This window comes from Leptopilina boulardi, unplaced genomic scaffold, assembly GCF_019393585.1.
Source record: "Leptopilina boulardi isolate dan_hultmark-lab unplaced genomic scaffold, ZJU_Lbou_2.1 LbouV2_213, whole genome shotgun sequence".
In the NCBI taxonomy this organism is placed as follows: Eukaryota; Metazoa; Arthropoda; class Insecta; order Hymenoptera; family Figitidae; genus Leptopilina; species Leptopilina boulardi.
Window position 1 is genome coordinate 98751 of NW_026137767.1, and position 21726 is coordinate 120476.

The 21726-nt window shown below is 29.8% G+C and overlaps 2 protein-coding genes across 11 annotated transcripts in view; one reads left to right on the forward strand and one right to left on the reverse strand.

Moving 5' to 3' along the window:
- Window positions 1-12628, forward strand: part of LOC127279024 (putative uncharacterized protein DDB_G0277255) — a 36186-nt gene extending 23558 nt beyond the window's left edge. For 9 of the 10 annotated variants that reach the window (XM_051301103.1, XM_051301105.1, XM_051301099.1 and 6 more), the window contains 6 exons: window positions 2830-2900; window positions 2993-3118; window positions 6039-6176; window positions 6242-6376; window positions 7181-7309; window positions 10319-12628. In XM_051301103.1, the coding sequence (XP_051157060.1) occupies window positions 2830-2900; window positions 2993-3118; window positions 6039-6176; window positions 6242-6376; window positions 7181-7309; window positions 10319-12501 (2782 nt within the window). In that variant the 3' untranslated portion in view covers window positions 12502-12628. The remainder of the gene's footprint in view (window positions 1-2829; window positions 2901-2992; window positions 3119-6038; window positions 6177-6241; window positions 6377-7180; window positions 7310-10318) is intronic. The other variant, XM_051301101.1, reaches the window with a different exon arrangement.
- LOC127279031 (transcription factor Adf-1-like) overlaps window positions 1-21726 on the reverse strand; it is a 259928-nt gene that overhangs the window by 56555 nt on the left and 181647 nt on the right. The gene's annotated exons all lie outside the window — the stretch shown is intronic.

Below are 21726 nucleotides of genomic sequence, written 5' to 3' on the forward strand. Positions count from 1 at the left end.
AGTTAATATTTAAAACAAATTATATTCAATAGTTGATTTAAATTAATAGTTTCATACCTTTTAAAAACATGTTCAATTTTTATTAATCTTTGATGTTCCATTTTTCAAAATGTAAATTTCTTTCAGAAAAAAATATGCAGGCATTATTTTGGGGACAGTCTCAACCCTGTAGAATGCAGAGAGCTATTACTGAAGTAAATAAGAATAATATAGGTGTGTACCACGACGTGTACGCAACGTTGCGTCGATTACGCGAGAGATACCCTACTTTAATATTATGTTTCTTAAAAAATTATTGTTGTCAAAACTTCAACGCCTTCTACTTTCTACAAATTTTTTTAATAAGTTAATATTTTAGGGATTTATTACTATCATATATCATAATTTTTTTACATAAATGAAGTATTTTCATATATAGGTGTAAGACCCTGACAGGATTTGGCTTAATAGGATTTACTGCGCAACCTCAAGTGCCTTAGGAAGCTACTGCGCATAAATATTGTTTAAGGGTATGTCCAACATGTGAAATGTAAACAAACATGAAATGTAAACAAACCATGCACATTTTTTCGCACTCCTCATTTGCGTAGAAAATAAAAATTTGTTGTTTTCTTTATGAAAATGGTAAATTAATGTATTAAAGTTGGTTACTATACTTTATTTAACTAATTATATGAAAAAATAAGTACAATTATAATGAAATGAAAAGTGCACTGAATTAGCAATTTTTTCAAGGTTTCGAAAAATAAAACCAGTTGAGTATATCTGAGGCACGGACGTTGAGCGCCTAGGTGGGAGAAGAATGTTGAGCCATTGGACGGTCACATCTTGGAAAGGGTAAAATTCTGAAATTTTACCCCTTCTCTCACTTTCTCCCACCTAGGTCCTCAACGTCCGTGCCTCAGATATACTCGAATGCTTAAATTTTTCGTAACCTTGAGAAAATTGTTATTTCATTGTACTTTTCATTTCATTATAATTATACTTATTTGTTCACATAATTAGTTCAATAAAGTATAGTTACCTAGTCTAATATATAAATTTACCATTTCCACAAAGAAAACGACAAATTTTTGTTTTCTACCCAAATGAGAAGTGCGAAAAAAATGAGAAAATTGCTAATTCAGTGTACTTTTCATTTTATTATAATTATACTTATTTGTTCAGAAAAGTTGTTAAAAGAAGTATAGTAACCTAATACAATATATCAATTTACCATTTTCACAAAGAAAGTTACAAATTTTTATTTTCTATTCAAATGAGAACTGCGAAAAAATGGGTATGATTTGTTTAGATTTTGAACAGTTTTTTCGCAGTTCTCATTTGAATAGAAAATAAAAATTTGTAACTTTCTTTGTGAAAATGGTAAATTGATATATTGTATTAGGTTACTATACTTCTTTTAACAACTTTTCTGAACAAATAAGTATCATTATAATAAAATGAAAAGTACACTGAATTAGCAATTTTCTCATTTTTTTCGCACTTCTCATTTGGGTAGAAAACAAAAATTTGTCGTTTTCTTTGTGGAAATGGTAAATTTATATATTAGACTAGGTAACTATACTTTATTGAACTAATTATGTGAACAAATAAGTATAATTATAATGAAATGAAAAGTACAATGAAATAACAATTTTCTCAAGGTTACGAAAAATTTAAGCATTCGAGTATATCTGAGGCACGGACGTTGAGGACCTAGGTGGGAGAAAGTGAGAGAAGGGGTAAAATTTCAGAATTTTACCCTTTCCAAGATGTGACCGTCCAATGGCTCAACATTCTTCTCCCACCTAGGCGCTCAACGTCTGTGCCTCAGATATACTCAAATGGTTTTTTTTTCGAAACCTTGAAAAAATTGCTAATTCAGTGCACTTTTCATTTCATTATAATTGTACTTATTTTTTCATATAATTAGTTAAATGAAGTATAGTAACCAACTTTAATACATTAATTTACCATTTTCATAAAGAAAACGAAAAATTTTTATTTTCTACGCAAATGAGAACTGCGAAAAAATGTGCATGGTTTGTTTACATTTCATGTTTGTTTACATTTCACATGTTGGACTTGCCCTTAAACTAATTTATTAATAATTTATTCTTACCATGTAAAATTACTGTAACCTTAATGTCAGATTACCTTGTAACCTGACAATGACCTTACTATTTATATTTACAGAGACCTTAATTCTTAAATCTGATGACAGTCATAATTAGTGATTCCGTAAACATCCGAGTAACGAGTTTCAAGCGCGAATCTGATGAATTTAAAAAAATGAGTCCGCAATATTAGACCCGCGATTTTTAATTATTATAATCTGGCATTAAATTCGTTATCAACGACCCCAAAAACATAGATGCACGAAGTATAAAAAAATTCGTTTCGTAGAATAATGTGCTCTTTAAGGGTTAATTAAATTATTTGAGTAGAAATTAGAAATGTTTTGAAATCACATGTTCGAGTACCTTATTGTGTCAAAGTTACGAATTAAAAGCAAACATACGATTTTTTAAAAATTTGTAGTTTCTACAGAAGTAATCCAACTGAAAAAGTTCAAAAATAAATATTAAAAGATTTTACGTCTATTTTTAAATATTTTAATGGTTTTTATAAACAGTTTTTGTGCAAAATTGTTATAAAATTTTTGTAATTTGTGTTTCTTCAATTTTTTTCAATTTGGACAGTATTAATTTTTTCATAATCGGCTCATAAAAAAAGTGTTTTTTTTTAAAAAAAAACTGTAAACTGCTTGACGAAGGGAGATTAAATAAATTACGTCAATTACACCAGCAAATATGTGAAGTTATATACTAATTTCAATTTTTTTAGACTGACAATCAAAAATGCAGTATTGTGTTTAGAAAAACACATCAAAAATTTCATTCATTTTCCGAAGAAAGGTAACTTTTCATTTAAAAATTTTTTATTATAATATATGATAATGTTAATATTGCATTTGAAATTTTACAAAATATATTTTATATTTTAATAGAAATGTTGAACATTAAAACGCATGATTTTGAAAACCTGCGAGACAAAATATCAATGACAGAAGGAATAAAGGATAAAGATAACAATCGTAAAACAGGATCAAAAAGAAAACCAACAAAAAATTCAAGTAAAAATTTATTTGCTTAACTATTGCAAACTTAACAACAATAAGTAAACAATAATGATAACAACTAATTAACCCTTTACCATCTATAACCTATACCTACTTGAGAAGCAAGTGGTTTGACAGTTGAATCACGTAGAAAAAGTCAGAGCCGTAGGCCTCAGTCCCATGACGGCACGAATGCAGATTGTAAAGCAAAAAATCATGACAGTGAAGAGGATAGCGATATCTTTCTATCTCTACTGCACTCATGGGTTTCTGCTTTGCATTCTGTAATCGCACCTTCATAGGATTGCCACCGTAATAAGTCATTTTTAATTTTTAGGTTATGTTTACGTTTTGATTTAGATATGATTAAAGTCTTTAACAAAGAAACTTATTTTTTTGTAATTGAATAATAGCTTCACGTGATTAAATAATAATTTTTAAATATTAGGGTAAGTGCATCAATTACGACGATTACTATTATATTTAATATAACTTGCAAAATGATTAAAAAAAATTATTTTAATCTTTTTTTGATACAATTACTAATGAAGATGCACATTTAAACAATTACTAATTAAATTATTTGAGATCAAATTTTTTCCCTGGCCGTAATTGAAACATTTTTAATACTTTCATTGGCTCCAATTTCGACAGGCAAAGTATCTTCAAAATACACGTAATTTTGGTCACCGAAACTGATACAAACGCGCCGCAATAGAAAATTACGATATTAGTTTTAATTTCTCATATTTGTTAAAATAATCGATTTTTATAAAGTTAAACATTTTTTTAACATCTAAATAACATAACCTTTTAGTTTAATAAGTCTTAAATTGAGTTTATACAATAGAAATATCGAATTTTCTATTTCAACGGTGTTTTGACTCAAATCGTGCCGCAATTAGTACATTAACTCTACTTATAAAAGAAAATAATAAATTTCTCTTTTTTAAAACGTAAATAACTATTATTTCAAATGTTTTGAAATTTCTTTTAAAAAACACGATAAATATAACTTATTTGTTTATAACTTTGGACAGGGAACTAAACAAATATAATTTTCTATATTATAATATCCGTGAGCATCCATGTTTATAACGTTTAATATTTGGTTTTTTGTTATCTTAAACCACGAACACAAACAACCTAAGCTCGTGCATTCTCTTTCGGTGTAATTACAGGAGCAGATGTCTTATTCCGATAAGGTAGCTAAAAGCTAAAATTCGGCCAATTACTAAAGAACCATCTTCTGATTTGATTCTGTAAACATTCGATACCGACACCAATGGCAAAGTTGCTATACTTTAGCATCAACTCCCCCGCTACATTTAAACAAGTGTTTAAAATTTTTACTTATATTAACATTTTTTAGCTTCATTTTCTTTAAATTTTTTAAAGTATTACACCATAATACCACAATATTAGAAGTATTACACAGTGTTACATGGTATTACACAATAATACTTATTATTCTTATTATTCTTATACTTATTATCTAAACCAAAAACTTTTTTTACTTAAGAGAGATACTCGTGTAAATGCACGTTTTTTCAAAATTTTTTTAAAAATAGTACTAAAGTTTATTGAATTAAAATAAAGCATACCTTAAAGTGTGCAATGTAAACTGTGTATAATAATTTTTTTAATTAAAAATATTACAAAATGGCGGCGATACAGGCCTTTGAAGTTAGATCTTTGGTTTTGCGCTGTGTTGTCAACTGGTCTCAACCAAAATCAAAAAATAGAATTTTTATCGTTAAAGTACACAAATATGTTTTACATAAAAAAAATTAAAAAATTTCTTTTTGAAAATTTGGAACAATTCTAAAAAAATCAATTTTTTATAAACAAACTACAAAAAAAATTAATATTTTTTTTAAAGCAGTTCGTCATGCAATAGCCAGTAAATTAAAGAAGAATATTTCTAGTAAATTGCATGAAAATTTGTTAACAATTGTATAAGCTGCATTGCATAATGCGTGAAAAAACACGTTTTGAGAAAAGGGCGTTTAAAGTTTTCGATACAAAAAGTAGTGTTTCATTATTTCACAGTAAAAAAAAGTATAATTTTTACCCCAAAATCGGTATAAAAATTAACTGCAACAAATTTTATCCTAGTTGAGGGCGCCCCCGTCTATGTGAATTAGCAGCTGGTTAAAATTACCCGCAACAAAATTTATCCAGCTTTTTTTCTGTGTTCCTTAAAGACGTTATTTGTTCGAAAACAACTATTGGACTAAAACAAAAGTTTCCTATCACATGCTAATAGTGCTTGCTATTGACAATTAAGAAATTTATATATTGACAAGAAAGGGAAAGAATAGAGCGATATCGCGCGCATCATTAACCGCATTTGGTAGCATTTGAATTGCTATTGTAAAAAAAAAATTTTACACGAGTTTTCCCCCTTAACGGAATGTGGGAAACTCCCACGTGACCTAGTATGGAAAAATGTGTTTTGCGAAAACCAAACTTTCTCTAAAATGAAAAAATATTTTGTCGTAAAATTTTTAGGATTAATAGATTTGAGTACAATGCACATCGCTGTTCTCCTAAAAAAATATTTTTTTCCGTTAAATTATTTAAAAATAAAGCTTAAAAAGTAGAATTTTTAAACGAAAATGAAAACAAAGATGGCGGCGCATACACACTGAATGAACTATGATAAAATACATTATTTTACTATTTATTGCTTTATTTTTATTATTTTTGCGTCAAATTATAGTAAATGAGTAGAACAGCCATATGCCTTGCACCCTCCTAAATCATTTCTTTAAAATTTTAACCCGAAATCATTTTTTATTTAAGAGAAAATTTCAAACCCAAAAAAAACGTCCTTTGCCCACATGGCCTTATGTTAGAAAAGTTTAATAATTTTTCCTCATATGTTTTATGCTTTTTTTAATTCTCAATGATTTGTATAACATTATTGTAGAAACTCAAAAATCAGGATGTCAAGAAACAGAGAAGATAACGAAATCTAAAGACAGTGATAAAAATAAAACTCAAATTGTCAACAGAGATAATAGTTTCGAATTTGAAGTTGATTCAAGCCTTTCTCAGTCTTTAAAAGGTAATAATTCTCATATGTTTTATACTTTCTTTTAATTAATAGTTATTTGTGTAACATTATTGTAGAAACTCGACAATCAGTATGTCAAGAAACAGAGATGACAACTAAATATAATAATAGTAATGAAGATAACAATCAAGCCAACAGAAACAATAACTTCGAATTAGAAATTGACTTAAGCCTCTCCCCGGCTTTAAAAGGTAATAAAATTTATTTTATATTGTTATTAAATGCAAAAATATGTTTTTATTCTTCTTATACTGATATTTTTAAAACTTGATCACACTCGAATCTTGTTATAACGAATTTTAATATAACGATTGCTTCCTATTACAAACACCAAAACTCACGATATCAAAAAAAAAATTTTCCTCTTTTTCTCCACAAATTTTTTAAAAAATACCATTAATTTAAACGACCTACTTTAGCCATTTTTTACTATGATTTTTTAAATTTTCGTACATATTGAAGGTGAAAATGAAAAAAGTAACTAGAAATTTTTAAAAAATTGTATTTTATGTGTAATATGTACATGTAAAAATTCATGAATAAATATAATATTAAAATTTTTAATAATACAGGTATAATGATAATAATTTCTTAATATATAGTATTACGTGCAAAACCCCCCATAAGGGGTCTCAAAATTTAAAAATGACTTTTACGTTTACTTATATGTAACCGTTTAATAAAAATAAAAAATTCTATTTTATTTTTCAAGTTCCACGTGTATTTATAAGTGGAATTGTTTCAAAATACCATCCGAAATTCCACGTGTTTAAGAACCACATAGAATTCCACGTGAATTTTTTCACCTGGGTAGAGACTTAAAACTTTTGTCGATATTTGAACAATGTTTAAATTGATAAATAATGGTATAATTTAGCCAACTATCAACCTGAAATAGGAAATTTCATTTTTGAAATCAAAATAATTATGATATTTAGTCCTAAGCCGCTTATGATTTCTCTCAATTCAAAATAATTTGTTTAACAATGTTATAGAAACTCAAGACTCAAGATGTCAGGAAGCGGATGTGATAAATAATTGTAAAGGTTGTGAGGAAAATAACATTCAAATTTTCAACATTAATAGTTTCGAATCTGACTCAAGCTTTTCCTTGACTTTAGAAGGTAATATAATTTATATTATATTTTTAATAATAATAGAATTATTTTTATTTGTTGTTTTCTTCCTCAACTAATGTTTTAGAAATCTGATTAATCTATTTTATCATTCCATTTATAATTAAAGAAAGTTTGAGTAAAATAATAATTGATAAATAACTTATTTAATAAAATTCAGATTGCGAAAGATAAAAATAGTTACTAATCAGAAAACGACATAAAGTTTGATCTTTATTTGATTTAAATAATTAAATAATAGTAAAATTTATATTATTTACTGAATATTATGCTAACTAACCATAACTAATTAAAAGATAATTCAAACAGTTCAGTTAAAAACACACATATAATTTTTTTTAATTGATGCATTTTTAAGGAAGTTATGAGCATTTTAAAATAAAATTTCTTCAAAAAACCCAAATTTTAAAAAATTTATATTTTAGGTTTTTTCGACGTTCGCGCTCTGAGCGCTCTGAAAAATTAAGATGTGATTGGACAATTCTGGTGAAACTTTTTTTTTAACCCATTAAGCCCCAAATGCACTGAAATTTTAGTCTAACTTTAAGGGATAATATTTTACAGAAGAAAATCTCAATTTTTCAGGAAACATACATCCATCGTATTTGAGTGTGCTTTTTCTGAAAATGATATAAAAAAAGGCTAAAAAAATTTTAAATAATGTTTATTCATGTTTATTTGCAAAATGACGCGATTTTTTAATGATTTTTTAATAAATTTACAAATATTTCGAAAGGAAAACTATTTTTCCGACAGCCAACAAGTATATAAATCGTGCACTCCATTGTTAAACTTCAAACAAAAAAGATTCCCCCTCTCTTCGGGACTTTTATTTTTTCAAAATGGCGTCGAGAAGTTCAAAAAATTATAAAAAATAATTTAAATGTGCCAAATTTTTTAAAGTGTGTCCAAATTAGCTAAAAATGCTTACTCGGGGGTTTTCAGGGTCGCTGATTACGAATTTAATGTCAGAATTTGAAAAATCAAAATGGCGGATTCAATATGGCGATCAAAAAAATTTTAAAGTCGAAGAATTCAGATAAAAATTCTTACTCGGGGGTTTTCGGGATCGCTGATTACGAATTTGATGTCAGAATTCGAAAAATAAAAAAGGCGGTTCCAATATGGCGATCAAACATTTTTAAAGTCGGCGAATTCAGATAAAAATGCTTACTCGGGGGATTTCGGGATCGCTGATTACGAATTTGATGTTATAGTTTCAAAATTTAAGAATACGAATCTAATATGAAAACCAAAAATTTTTTAAATTGATAAATTTCGCTAAATGCATTTAGAATACCATCTTTAACCACCTAGTCCTAATTGGTGTTACTTGATTCTCTCCACGGGGAAGTAGATAATTTTTGAGAATTATTTAAAAAAAATTTTTTTGTTTTTTGCAATAATTATAAAATTGTTTTGAAATATTTTATCAATTTTTTTGTTTCTATTTAATTCCTAATTTTATTCAGGGTGGCGCAAGCCAGGGAAAAAGTGGAAATCATTCATTCATTAAAAAGCATTATAAAAATTTCAATCAGCAATGCAGAATATTAAATAATTCAAAAATTTTTTAGTCAGGGAAAATAAAAAATTAGTCAGGGAAAAGTTAGGGAATTTTGAAAATGAAATTCTGCGGCCACCCTGTTTATTATTTTATTTCTTTTTATACATTATGCTGTTTTTTATTAATAAAATTTTTATTTTTAAAATAAAATTTCTAATTTATCAATAAATTTTTTCAAAATTTAAAAAAATTTTTTTACTTCCATATATTATGCTGTTTTTTTATTAATATAAAGCATTAGCTAAACATAGTATTCTAAATGCATTTAGCGAAATTTATCAATTTAAAAAATTTTTGGTTTTCATATTAGATTCGTCTTCTTAAATTTTGAAATTTTAACATCAAATTCGTTATAAGCGATTACTAAAACGTCCGTGTAAACATTTTTAGCTAAATTTGTCGACTTTAAAAATGTTTTGTCGACATATTGGATCCGCCATTTTGATTTTTCAAATTATAAGAAAGGGAATATTTTTTATTTGAAGTTTAACAATCAAGTCCTTATTTATATACTTGATGGCTGTCGGAAAAATAGTTTTCCTTTCAAAATATTTGTAAATTTTTTGAAAAATCATTAAAAAATCGCGTCATTTTGCAAATAAACATTATTTAACATTTTTTTAAGCCTTTTTTATATCATTTTTGGAAAGAGCACACTCAAATACGTTGAATGTATGTTTCCCGAAAAATTGAGATTTTTTTCTGTAAAATATTAATCCTTGAAGTTAGACTAAAATTTCAGTGCATTTGGGGCTTAATGGGTTAATTGGTTGCCATATTCGCACCCAAGAAAAAGGAGAGCTGTCACGCTCAGTCTAAAAAGACCGAGCGAAATAACGTCCATTTCCCTTGGATGCGAATATAGTACCCAATTATAAAGCAAGTTTCACCAGAATTATCCAATCACTAAAATTTCTTACATAACTATCTTAACCTTAAAGAAATTGTTAATCTGAGTTATTTTCCAATCCCCTAATATTCAAATTTTCATTTCCAGTTCCTTTTACTCATACTAATTCCTTCTCTATTAACGTTCACCCCTTTGACTTTACTCACATAAGGAAAATTTGTTTAATTTTGTTTACCTTTTCTCTCGAAGTAATGATAAATATTTTATAATTCATTAATAATGCAAACTAATAATTTATAAATATATATTATTAAGATTTACTTATAAATGTAAAATCTACGTATATTATATTTAAGAACAAATTGATCAAACAAGGTCATATAATAAGAGATGTTCTGTGTTCTCATATATGCTATATCTTGCAAAAGAGAATCACTGTCTCAATCAATATTGTTCATTTTAGTATTCAGCTAATGACCTCTTTTCTAACTTCAAAATTTAAAATATTACACGTTAGCTATAAACTACTTTAAATCATGCTTTCGTTCAATTCAAAATAATCTGTTTTACAATATTTCAGACATTCCGGACTCAGAAACTGGGAGAGAAAAATTGTTAACTAATGAAAGTAAGCAACAAACTACCGTTGAAACTCTATCACATGCGGCAACCCAACTCTTTTCTCCAACAACAAGCGTATTGAAATTGTCGAAAAATTTACTTCAACCTACAAAATCAACAATCCAGAAAACAAGCTTGTCCTTCTTACCTCAAACATCACCTGAAGACTGTGATGAAGTTAATAATAAACTTTTATCTACTACATCAAATCTACTTCCTTCTCCACGATTAAGCGTACTGCCATCATCGGAAAATTCACACCATTCTACAGAATCTACAACCCAAACAACAAGGCTATCAGGCTCACCACAGAATTTATCTGAAGGTTCTCATGAAATTAATAAACAACCTAACAGTGAATCTCCAGCTCATGCGTCAAATCAACTCTCTTCTCTAACATCAAACGTATTGAAATTGTCGAAAAATTTACTTCAACCTACAAAATCAACAATCCAGAAAACAAGCTTGTCCTTCTTACCTCAAACATCACCTGAAGACTGTGATGAAGTTAATAATAAACTTTTATCTACAACATCAAATCTACTTCCTTCTCCACGATTAAGCGTACTGACATCATCGGAAAATTCACACCATTCTACAGAATCTACAACCCAAACAACAAGGCTATCAGGCTCACCACAGAATTTATCTGAAGGTTCTCATGAAATTAATAAACAACCTAACAGTGAATCTCCAGCTCATGCGTCAAATCAACTCTCTTCTCTAACATCAAACGTATTGAAATTGTCGAAAAATTTACTTCAACCTACAAAATCAACAATCCAGAAAACAAGCTTGTCCTTCTTACCTCAAACATCACCTGAAGACTGTGATGAAGTTAATAATAAACTTTTATCTACTACATCAAATCTACTTCCTTCTCCAGGATTAAGCGTACTGTCATCATCGGAAAATTCACACCATTCTACAGAATCTACAACCCAAACAACAAGGCTATCAGGCTCACCACAAAATTTATCTAAAGGTTCTCATGAAATTAATAAACAACCTAACAGTGAATCTCCAGCTCATGCATCAAATCAACATTTATCAAGCTTATTCAAATCGTCAAAAACGTCAAGTAAATCTTTAAATTTATCAGCAACAACAATACAATCCCCTTCCTTCCGAAAATTATCAACTGATTTAGGTACACATTTTAAATCTGAAAATACCAAAGATAAAAGAACAATTCGTTCACAGATGTTTAAACTTGTCAAAAAAGTCAATGAAACAAACAATTATACAAGATCTTTGTTTTACAGGAGTTGCTTATCCGATCGCATTCATTTGCCTAATTATTCTTCACTACATTCAAACAGACGATTTGAACCTCTACCGTCAACATCAAATCAATCCCAGTTTTCGCGACACTTACCAAACCGATTTCGATCAAAAACAAATTTACCTCATTTTTCACAATCCTCGAGAGTATCCAATTTCTCTCCACATTCATCAAAAGATTCAAGAACATTACATCGTTCTCGTTCTCCACGTTCCTCTTCTAATCGATCGCAAAACTCTAGGATATTACCCGATACGTCTCAAAATTTAACTCGAAATTCAGAAAGACACTTACAATCTTCAAGAATGACATCACGTCCTTCTCATTACCCATATTCTTTATCAAGTCGGTTAGAAAATATAAGCAGAGCATCCGGATCCTCTCGAAATTTAACTTCAAATTCAGAAAGACACTTACAGTCTCCAAGAATGACATCACGTCGTTCTCGTTCCCCATATTCTTTATCAAGTCGGTTAGAAAATATAAGCAGAGCATCCGGTTCCTCTCGAAATTTAACTTCCAATTCAGAAAGACACTTACAGTCTCCAAGAATGACATCACGTCGTTCTCGTTCCCCATATTCTTTATCAAGTCGGTTAGAAAATATAAGCAGAGCATCCGGTTCCAATCGAAATTTAACTTCCAATTCAGAAAGACACTTACAGTCTCCAAGAATGACATCACGTCGTTCTCGTTCCCCTTATTCTTTATCAAGTCGGTTAGAAAATATAAGCAGAGTATCCAGATCATCTCGAAATTTAACTCCAAATTCAGAAAGACACTTACAGTCTCCAAGAACGTCATCAGATCGTTCTCGTTCCCCTCGTTCCTCGTCTAGTCGAATCAATAAAAGATAATCATTTATATTTAAGTTATTGTTTATGTAATGTAATGAAATTACTTTAAAAAAATTACAAGTTAATATTAATATAGTTTAAGTATATACGTTCTATAAAATACTGAAATAAATTTTTTGATAGATTCTTTGATTGTTTTATGTTAAATTTAACTATCAAAATATTTATTTAATCATTTAATTAACAAAGTATCGTAAAATTAAAATGTTTTTAAAATTTATACCCTACGTTTTTTCTAATTACATGAATTTTAATTTAATTCGCATTAATTTTGTAATGCTCAGATACATGTTTAATATTATGTATGAGTTCTATGTATGTAAGAATTAATAATGTTTTCCCGAAGATGAACAAGTACATTAATAATAAAATCATAAAAATAAATAATAAAATAAATTAATTAATTAACAAAAATGTAAATTCAAAAAATTAACTTAAATAGTCAAATATTGAATTGCTTTTCTAAAATATTTTCTAACATAAAATATAACAGATAAATGTAAATATTTAATCTTAAAGTTTAAATTAATCTTAAAGATTAAATATTTACATTTATCTGTTATATTTTATGTTAGAAAATATTTCAGATAAATGTAAATATTTAAGCTTAAAGTTATATTAAAAAACTTCATTTTGTAAGAAAGAACGAATCGCGTTTAAAAAAATTCTTTGATTTTGCAATGTTGTACTCCAAAGACTTTCCTGTATAAATTAAAATATTTAATCTTAATTATTAAATAATTAATTTAATTAATGCTCATTCTACTTTTTTTCTAATAGAATTGTTAGAAAAAAATTTTATTTTTTTTTACTTCTACAATAAAAGTACTTATTTCCTATTACAAAATTACTAGAAACTTTGTTTACATTTTATACCCAACGTAATTTTTTCCCAAATACCACAACATATTGCAACAGTATTGCATCAATATTTTATACCAATATTGAGAAAAGTGCACGACAATATACTGGTAATATTACTGTAAAATATATATCCGTCAAATGGAATAATGCCTGGCAATATTTAAAAAAAAAATTTGCTTCTAAAACTGCTAAACACCTTAAGCCGTAATGTTGAACAAATATTAACTACAATATTCGCAAAGAAATAACTATTGTAATCTTCCCCAAAGCAAAAGCTAAGTAATCCCTAACATTAACTGAAAAATTTAATTCCTGTTAGCAACAACAGATGCTCTACGCTCAATAATATTTTTGCACATTGCATCAGTAACGGCATCTCCATCTACAGATAATCAATTTAATTCCTGTTGGCAACAACAGATGCTCTTCGCTTAAGAATATTTATGCACTTTGCATTAGTAATGGCATCTTCATCAGTCAGAATCGGGTTTCTAACTACAGCTAATGAATTTAGTTCCTGTTAGCAACAACAGATACTCTAATCTCAGAAATATTTGTATACTTTTAATTAACTTCAAAATCTCCAACTACAGCAGAAGAATTTAATTCCTGTAGTCAACAACAGATTCATAAATCTCAGAAATAATTTCCTCGTTCTCATTAGCAACAGATTCCACAACTTTATGTCAAGATCATAATTCCTGTTGGTAACAACAGATGTTCGCGTCTCCAGAATACTTGTATATTTCTTAGCAGCAATAAAATCCCTAAAATAAACTAAAAAATATAATTCCTGTTGGCAACAACAGATGCTCTAAGCTCAATAATATTTTTGCACATTGCATCAATAACGGCATCTCCATCTACAGATAATCAATTTAATTCCTGTTGGCAACAACAGATGCTCTACGCTCATTAATATTTTTGCACATTGCATCAGTAACGGCATCTCCATCTACAGATAATCAATTTAATTCCTGTTGGCAACAACAGATGCTCTTCGCTTAAGAATATTTATGCACTTTGCATTAGTAATGGCATCTTCATCAGTCAGAATCGGGTTTCTAACTACAGCTAATGAATTTAATTCCTGTTAGCAACAACAGATACTCTAATCTCAGAAATATTTGTATACTTTTAATTAACTTAAAAATCTCCAACTACAGCAGAAGAATTTAATTCCTGTATTCAACAACAGATTCATAAATCTCTGAAATAATTTCCTCGTTCTCATTAGCAACAGATTCCACAACTTTTTTGTCAAGATCATAATTCCTGTTGGTAACAACAGATGTTGGCGTCTCCAGAATACTTGTATATTTCTTGGTAGCAATAAAATCCCTTACATAAACTAAAAAATATAATTCCTGTTGGCAACAACAGATGCTCTAAGCTCAATAATATTTTTGCACATTGCATCAGTAACGGCATCTCCATCTACAGATAATCAATTTAATTCCTGTTGGCAACAACAGATGCTCTACGCTCAATAATATTTTTGCACATTGCATCAGTAACGGCATCTCCATCTACAGATAATCAATTTAATTCCTGTTGGCAACAACAGATGCTCTTCGCTTAAGAATATTTATGCACTTTGCATTAGTAATGGCATCTTCATCAGTCAGAATCGGGTTTCTAACTACAGCTAATGAATTTAGTTCCTGTTAGCAACAACAGATACTCTAATCTCAGAAATATTTGTATACTTTTAATTAACTTCGAAATCTCCAACTACAGCAGAAGAATTTAATTCCTGTAGTCAACAACAGATTCATAAATCTCAGAAATAATTTCCTCGTTCTCCTTAGCAACAGATTCCACAACTTTATGTCAAGATCATAATTCCTGTTGGTAACAACAGATGTTCGCGTCTCCAGAATACTTGTATATTTCTTAGCAGCAATAAAATCCCTAAAATAAACTAAAAAATATAATTCCTGTTGGCAACAACAGATGCTCTACGCTCAATAATATTTTTGCACATTGCATTAGTAATTGCATCTCCATCAGTCAGAATCGGGTTTCTATCTACAGCTAATGAATTTAATTCCTGTTAGCAACAACAGATGCTCTACGCTCAATAATATTGTTGCACATTGCATCAGTGACGGCATCTCCATCTACAGATAATCAATTTAATTCCTGTTAGCAACAACAGATGCTCTACGCTCAATAATATTTTTGCACATTGCATCAGTAACGGCATCTCCATCTACAGATAATCAATTTAATTCCTGTTGGCAACAACAGATGCTCTACGCTCAATAATATTTTTGCACATTGCATCAGTAACGGCATCTCCATCTACAGATAATCAATTTAATTCCTGTTGGCAACAACAGATGCTCTACGCTCAATAATATTTTTGCACATAGCATCAGTAACGGCATCTCCATCTACAGATAATCAATTTAATTCCTGTTGGCAACAACAGATGCTCTTCGCTTAAGAATATTTATGCACTTTGCATTAGTAATGGCATCTTCATCAGTCAGAATCGGGTTTCTAACTACAGCTAATGAATTTAATTCCTGTTAGCAACAACAGATACTCTAATCTCAGAAATATTTGTATACTTTTAATTAACTTAAAAATCTCCAACTACAGCAGAAGAATTTAATTCCTGTATTCAACAACAGATTCATAAATCTCTGAAATAATTTCCTCGTTCTCCTTAGCAACAGATTCCACAACTTTATGTCAAGATCATAATTCCTGTTGGTAACAACAGATGTTCGCGTCTCCAGAATACTTGTATATTTCTTAGCAGCAATAAAATCCCTAAAATAAACTAAAAAATATAATTCCTGTTGGAAACAACAGATGCTCTAAGCTCAATAATATTTTTGCACATTGCATCAGTAACGGCATCTCCATCACTCAGAATCGGATTTCTATCTACAGCTAATGAATTTAATTCCTGTTAGCAACAACAGATGCTCTACGCTCAATAATATTGTTGCACATTGCATCAGTGACGGCATCTCCATCTACAGATAATCAATTTAATTCCTGTTAGCAACAACAGATGCTCTACGCTCAATAATATTTTTGCACATTGCATCAGTAACGGCATCTCCATCTACAGATAATCAATTTAATTCCTGTTGGCAACAACAGATGCTCTACGCTCAATAATATTTTTGCACATTGCATCAGTAACGGCATCTCCATCTACAGATAATCAATTTAATTCCTGTTGGCAACAACAGATGCTCTACGCTCAATAATATTTTTGCACATAGCATCAGTAACGGCATCTCCATCTACAGATAATCAATTTAATTCCTGTTGGCAACAACAGATGCTCTTCGCTTAAGAATATTTATGCACTTTGCATTAGTAATGGCATCTTCATCAGTCAGAATCGGGTTTCTAACTACAGCTAATGAATTTAATTCCTGTTAGCAACAACAGATACTCTAATCTCAGAAATATTTGTATACTTTTAATTAACTTAAAAATCTCCAACTACAGCAGAAGAATTTAATTCCTGTATTCAACAACAGATTCATAAATCTCTGAAATAATTTCCTCGTTCTCCTTAGCAACAGATTCCACAACTTTATGTCAAGATCATAATTCCTGTTGGTAACAACAGATGTTCGCGTCTCCAGAATACTTGTATATTTCTTAGCAGCAATAAAATCCCTAAAATAAACTAAAAAATATAATTCCTGTTGGAAACAACAGATGCTCTAAGCTCAATAATATTTTTGCACATTGCATCAGTAACGGCATCTCCATCACTCAGAATCGGATTTCTATCTACAGCTAATGAATTTAATTCCTGTTAGCAACAACAGATACTCTAATCTCAGAAATATTTGTATACTTTTAATTAACTTAAAAATCTCCAACTACAGCAGAAGAATTTAATTCCTGTATTCAACAACAGATTCATAAATCTCTGAAATAATTTCCTCGTTCTCATTAGCAACAGATTCCACAACTTTATGTCAAGATCATAATTCCTGTTGGTAACAACAGATGTTCGCGTCTCCAGAATACTTGTATATTTCTTGGTAGCAATAAAATCCCTTACATAAACTAAAAAATATAATTCCTGTTGGCAACAACAGATGCTCTTCGCTTAAGAATATTTATGCACTTTGCATTAGTAATGGCATCTCCATCAGTCAGAATCGGGTTTCTATCAACAGCTAATGAATTTAGTTCCTGTTAGCAACAACAGATACTCTAATCTCAGAAATATTTGTATACTTTTAATTAACTTCGAAATCTCCAACTACAGCAGAAGAATTTAATTCCTGTAGTCAACAACAGATTCATAAATCTCAGAAATAATTTCCTCGTTCTCCTTAGCAACAGATTCCACAACTTTATGTCAAGATCATAATTCCTGTTGGTAACAACAGATGTTCGCGTCTCCAGAATACTTGTATATTTCTTAGCAGCAATAAAATCCCTAAAATAAACTAAAAAATATAATTCCTGTTGGCAACAACAGATGCTCTACGCTCAATAATATTTTTGCACATTGCATCAGTAACGGCATCTCCATCTACAGATAATCAATTTAATTCCTGTTGGCAACAACAGATGCTCTACGCTCAATATTTTTGCACATTGCATCAGTAACGGCATCTCCATCTACAGATAATCAATTTAATTCCTGTTGGCAACAACAGATGCTCTACACTCAATAATATTTTTGCACATTGCATCAGTAACGGCATCTCCATCTACAGATAATCAATTTAATTCCTGTTGGCAACAACAGATGCTCTACGCTCAATAATATTTTTGCACATTGCATCAGTAACGGCATCTCCATCTACAGATAATCAATTTAATTCCTGTTGGCAACAACAGATGCTCTTCGCTTAAGAATATTTATGCACTTTGCATTAGTAATGGCATCTTCATCAGTCAGCATCGGGTTTCTAACTACAGCTAATGAATTTAATTCCTGTTAGCAACAACAGATACTCTAATCTCAGAAATATTTGTATACTTTTAATTAACTTAAAAATCTCCAACTACAGCAGAAGAATTTAATTCCTGTAGTCAACAACAGATTCATAAATCTCAGAAATAATTTCCTCGTTCTCCTTAGCAACAGATTCCACAACTTTATGTCAAGATCATAATTCCTGTTGGTAACAACAGATGTTCGCGTCTCCAGAATACTTGTATATTTCTTAGCAACAATAAAATCCCTAAAATAAACTAAAAAATATAATTCCTGTTGGCAACAACAGATGCTCTAAGCTCAATAATATTTTTGCACATTGCATCAGTAACGGCATCTCCATCACTCAGAATCGGGTTTCTATCGACAGCTAATGAATTTAATTCCTGTTAGCAACAACAGATACTCTAATCTCAGAAATATTTGTATACTTTTAATTAACTTAAAAATCTCCAACTACAGCAGAAGAATTTAATTCCTGTATTCAACAACAGATTCATAAATCTCTGAAATAATTTCCTCGTTCTCATTAGCAACAGATTCCACAACTTTATGTCAAGATCATAATTCCTGTTGGTAACAACAGATGTTCGCGTCTGCAGAATACTTGTATATTTCTTGGTAGCAATAAAATCCCTTACATAAACTAAAAAATATAATTCCTGTTGGCAACAACAGATGCTCTAAGCTCAATAATATTTTTGCACATTGCATCAGTAACGGCATCTCCATCTACAGAAAATAAATTTAATTCCTGTTGGCAACAACAGATGCTCTTCGCTTAAGAATATTTATGCACTTTGCATTAGTAATGGCATCTCCATCAGTCAGAATCGGGTTTCTATCAACAGCTAATGAATTTAGTTCCTGTTAGCAACAACAGATACTCTAATCTCAGAAATATTTGTATACTTTTAATTAACTTCGAAATCTCCAACTACAGCAGAAGAATTTAATTCCTGTAGTCAACAACAGATTCATAAATCTCAGAAATAATTTCCTCGTTCTCCTTAGCAACAGATTCCACAACTTTATGTCAAGATCATAATTCCTGTTGGTAACAACAGATGTTCGCGTCTCCAGAATACTTGTATATTTCTTAGCAGCAATAAAATCCCTAAAATAAACTAAAAAATATAATTCCTGTTGGCAACAACAGATGCTCTACGCTCAATAATATTTTTGTACATTGCATCAGTAACGGCATCTCCATCTACAGATAATCAATTTAATTCCTGTTGGCAACAACAGATGCTCTACGCTCAATATTTTTGCACATTGCATCAGTAACGGCATCTCCATCTACAGATAATCAATTTAATTCCTGTTGGCAACAACAGATGCTCTACGCTCAATAATATTTTTGCACATTGCATCAGTAACGGCATCTCCATCTACAGATAATTAATTTAATTCCTGTTGGCAACAACAGATGCTCTTCGCTTAAGAATATTTATGCACTTTGCATTAGTAATGGCATTTTCATCAGTCAGAATCGGGTTTCTAACTACAGCTAATGAATTTAGTTCCTGTTAGCAACAACAGATACTCTAATCTCAGAAATATTTGTATACTTTTAATTAACTTCAAAATCTCCAACTACAGCAGAAGAATTTAATTCCTGTAGTCAACAACAGATTCATAAATCTCAGAAATAATTTCCTCGTTCTCCTTAGCAACAGATTCCACAACTTTATGTCAAGATCATAATTTCTGTTGGTAACAACAGATGTTCGCGTCTCCAGAATACTTGTATATTTCTTAGCAGCAATAAAATCCCTAAAATAAACTAAAAAATATAATTCCTGTTGGCAACAACAGATGCTCTAAGCTCAATAATATTTTTGCACATTGCATTAGTAATTGCATCTCCATCAGTCAGAATCGGGTTTCTATCTACAGCTAATGAATTTAATTCCTGTTAGCAACAACAGATGCTCTACGCTCAATAATATTTTTGCACATTGCATCAGTAACGGCATCTCCATCTACAGATAATCAATTTAATTCCTGTTGGCAGCAACAGATGCTCTACGCTCAATAATATTTTTGCACATTGCATCAGTAACGGCATCTCCATCTACAGATAATCAATTTAATTCCTGTTGGCAACAACAGATGCTCTTCGCTTAAGAATATTTATGCACTTTGCATTAGTAATGGCATCTTCATCAGTCAGAATCGGGTTTCTAACTACAGCTAATGAATTTAATTCCTGTTAGCAACAACAGATACTCTAATCTCAGAAATATTTGTATACTTTTAATTAACTTCAAAATCTCCAACTACAGCAGAAGATTTTAATTCCTGTAGTCAACAACAGATTCATAAATCTCAGAAATAATTTTCTTCGTTCTCCTTAGCAACAGATTCCACAACTTTATGTCAAGATCATAATTCCTGTTGGTAACAACAGATGTTCGCGTCTCCAGAATACTTGTATATTTCTTAGCAGCAATAAAATCCCTAAAATAAACTAAAAAATATAATTCCTGTTGGCAACAACAGATGCTCTAAGCTCAATAATATTTGTGCACATTGCATCAGTAACGGCATCTCCATCTACAGATAATGAATTTAATTCCTGTTGGCAACAACAGATGCTCTTCGCTTAAGAATATTTATGCACTTTGCATCAGTAATGACATCTCCATCTACAGATAACGAATTTACAGTCTTTATTGCTAACGGATTCCACAACTTTAACTGAAATATATGATTCCTGTTGGTAACAACAGATGACGCAAATAACAATTACATATATATATATATATATATATATATATATATATGCGATTTATATCAATCGGAATATCTCAATAATATTTAATAATATTTGTATACTTTTCATTAACTACTGAATCTCCAAATACAGCTGAAGAATTTAATTTCTGTTGGCAACAACAGATGCAGGATACAAGAAAATGTTAATTCTTGTTCGCAACATCAGATGCAGAATACCAGAAATAGTTTTGTTAAGTTTTCATCAACAACAGAAACACCATCTATAGCTAATCGATTTAATTGCTTTTGGTAAATACATATGATCAAGCCTCAGTAATATCCTTATACTTTTCAGAAACAACGAAATTTATAACTACAACAGAAGGTTTTAATTCTTGTTGTCTACAACTTTGCGGGATCCAAATCAAATCTGATTACATAATCAACACCCTTGTGCAGAACACTTTAGAATATTTTTCCAGTTTCCATTAGAAACAGGTTTTTCAACTGTAAGTGATGAATATAATTCCTGTTGGTAACAACAGATGTTCACTTCTCTGGAATATTTTTATATTTCTCATCAGCCACAAAAACTAACTTTAACTGAAAAACTTAATTCCTGTTAGTAACAACAGAAGCTCTAAGTTCAATAATATTTGTATATTTTTCATGATTAACGCAATCTCTATCTACACCTT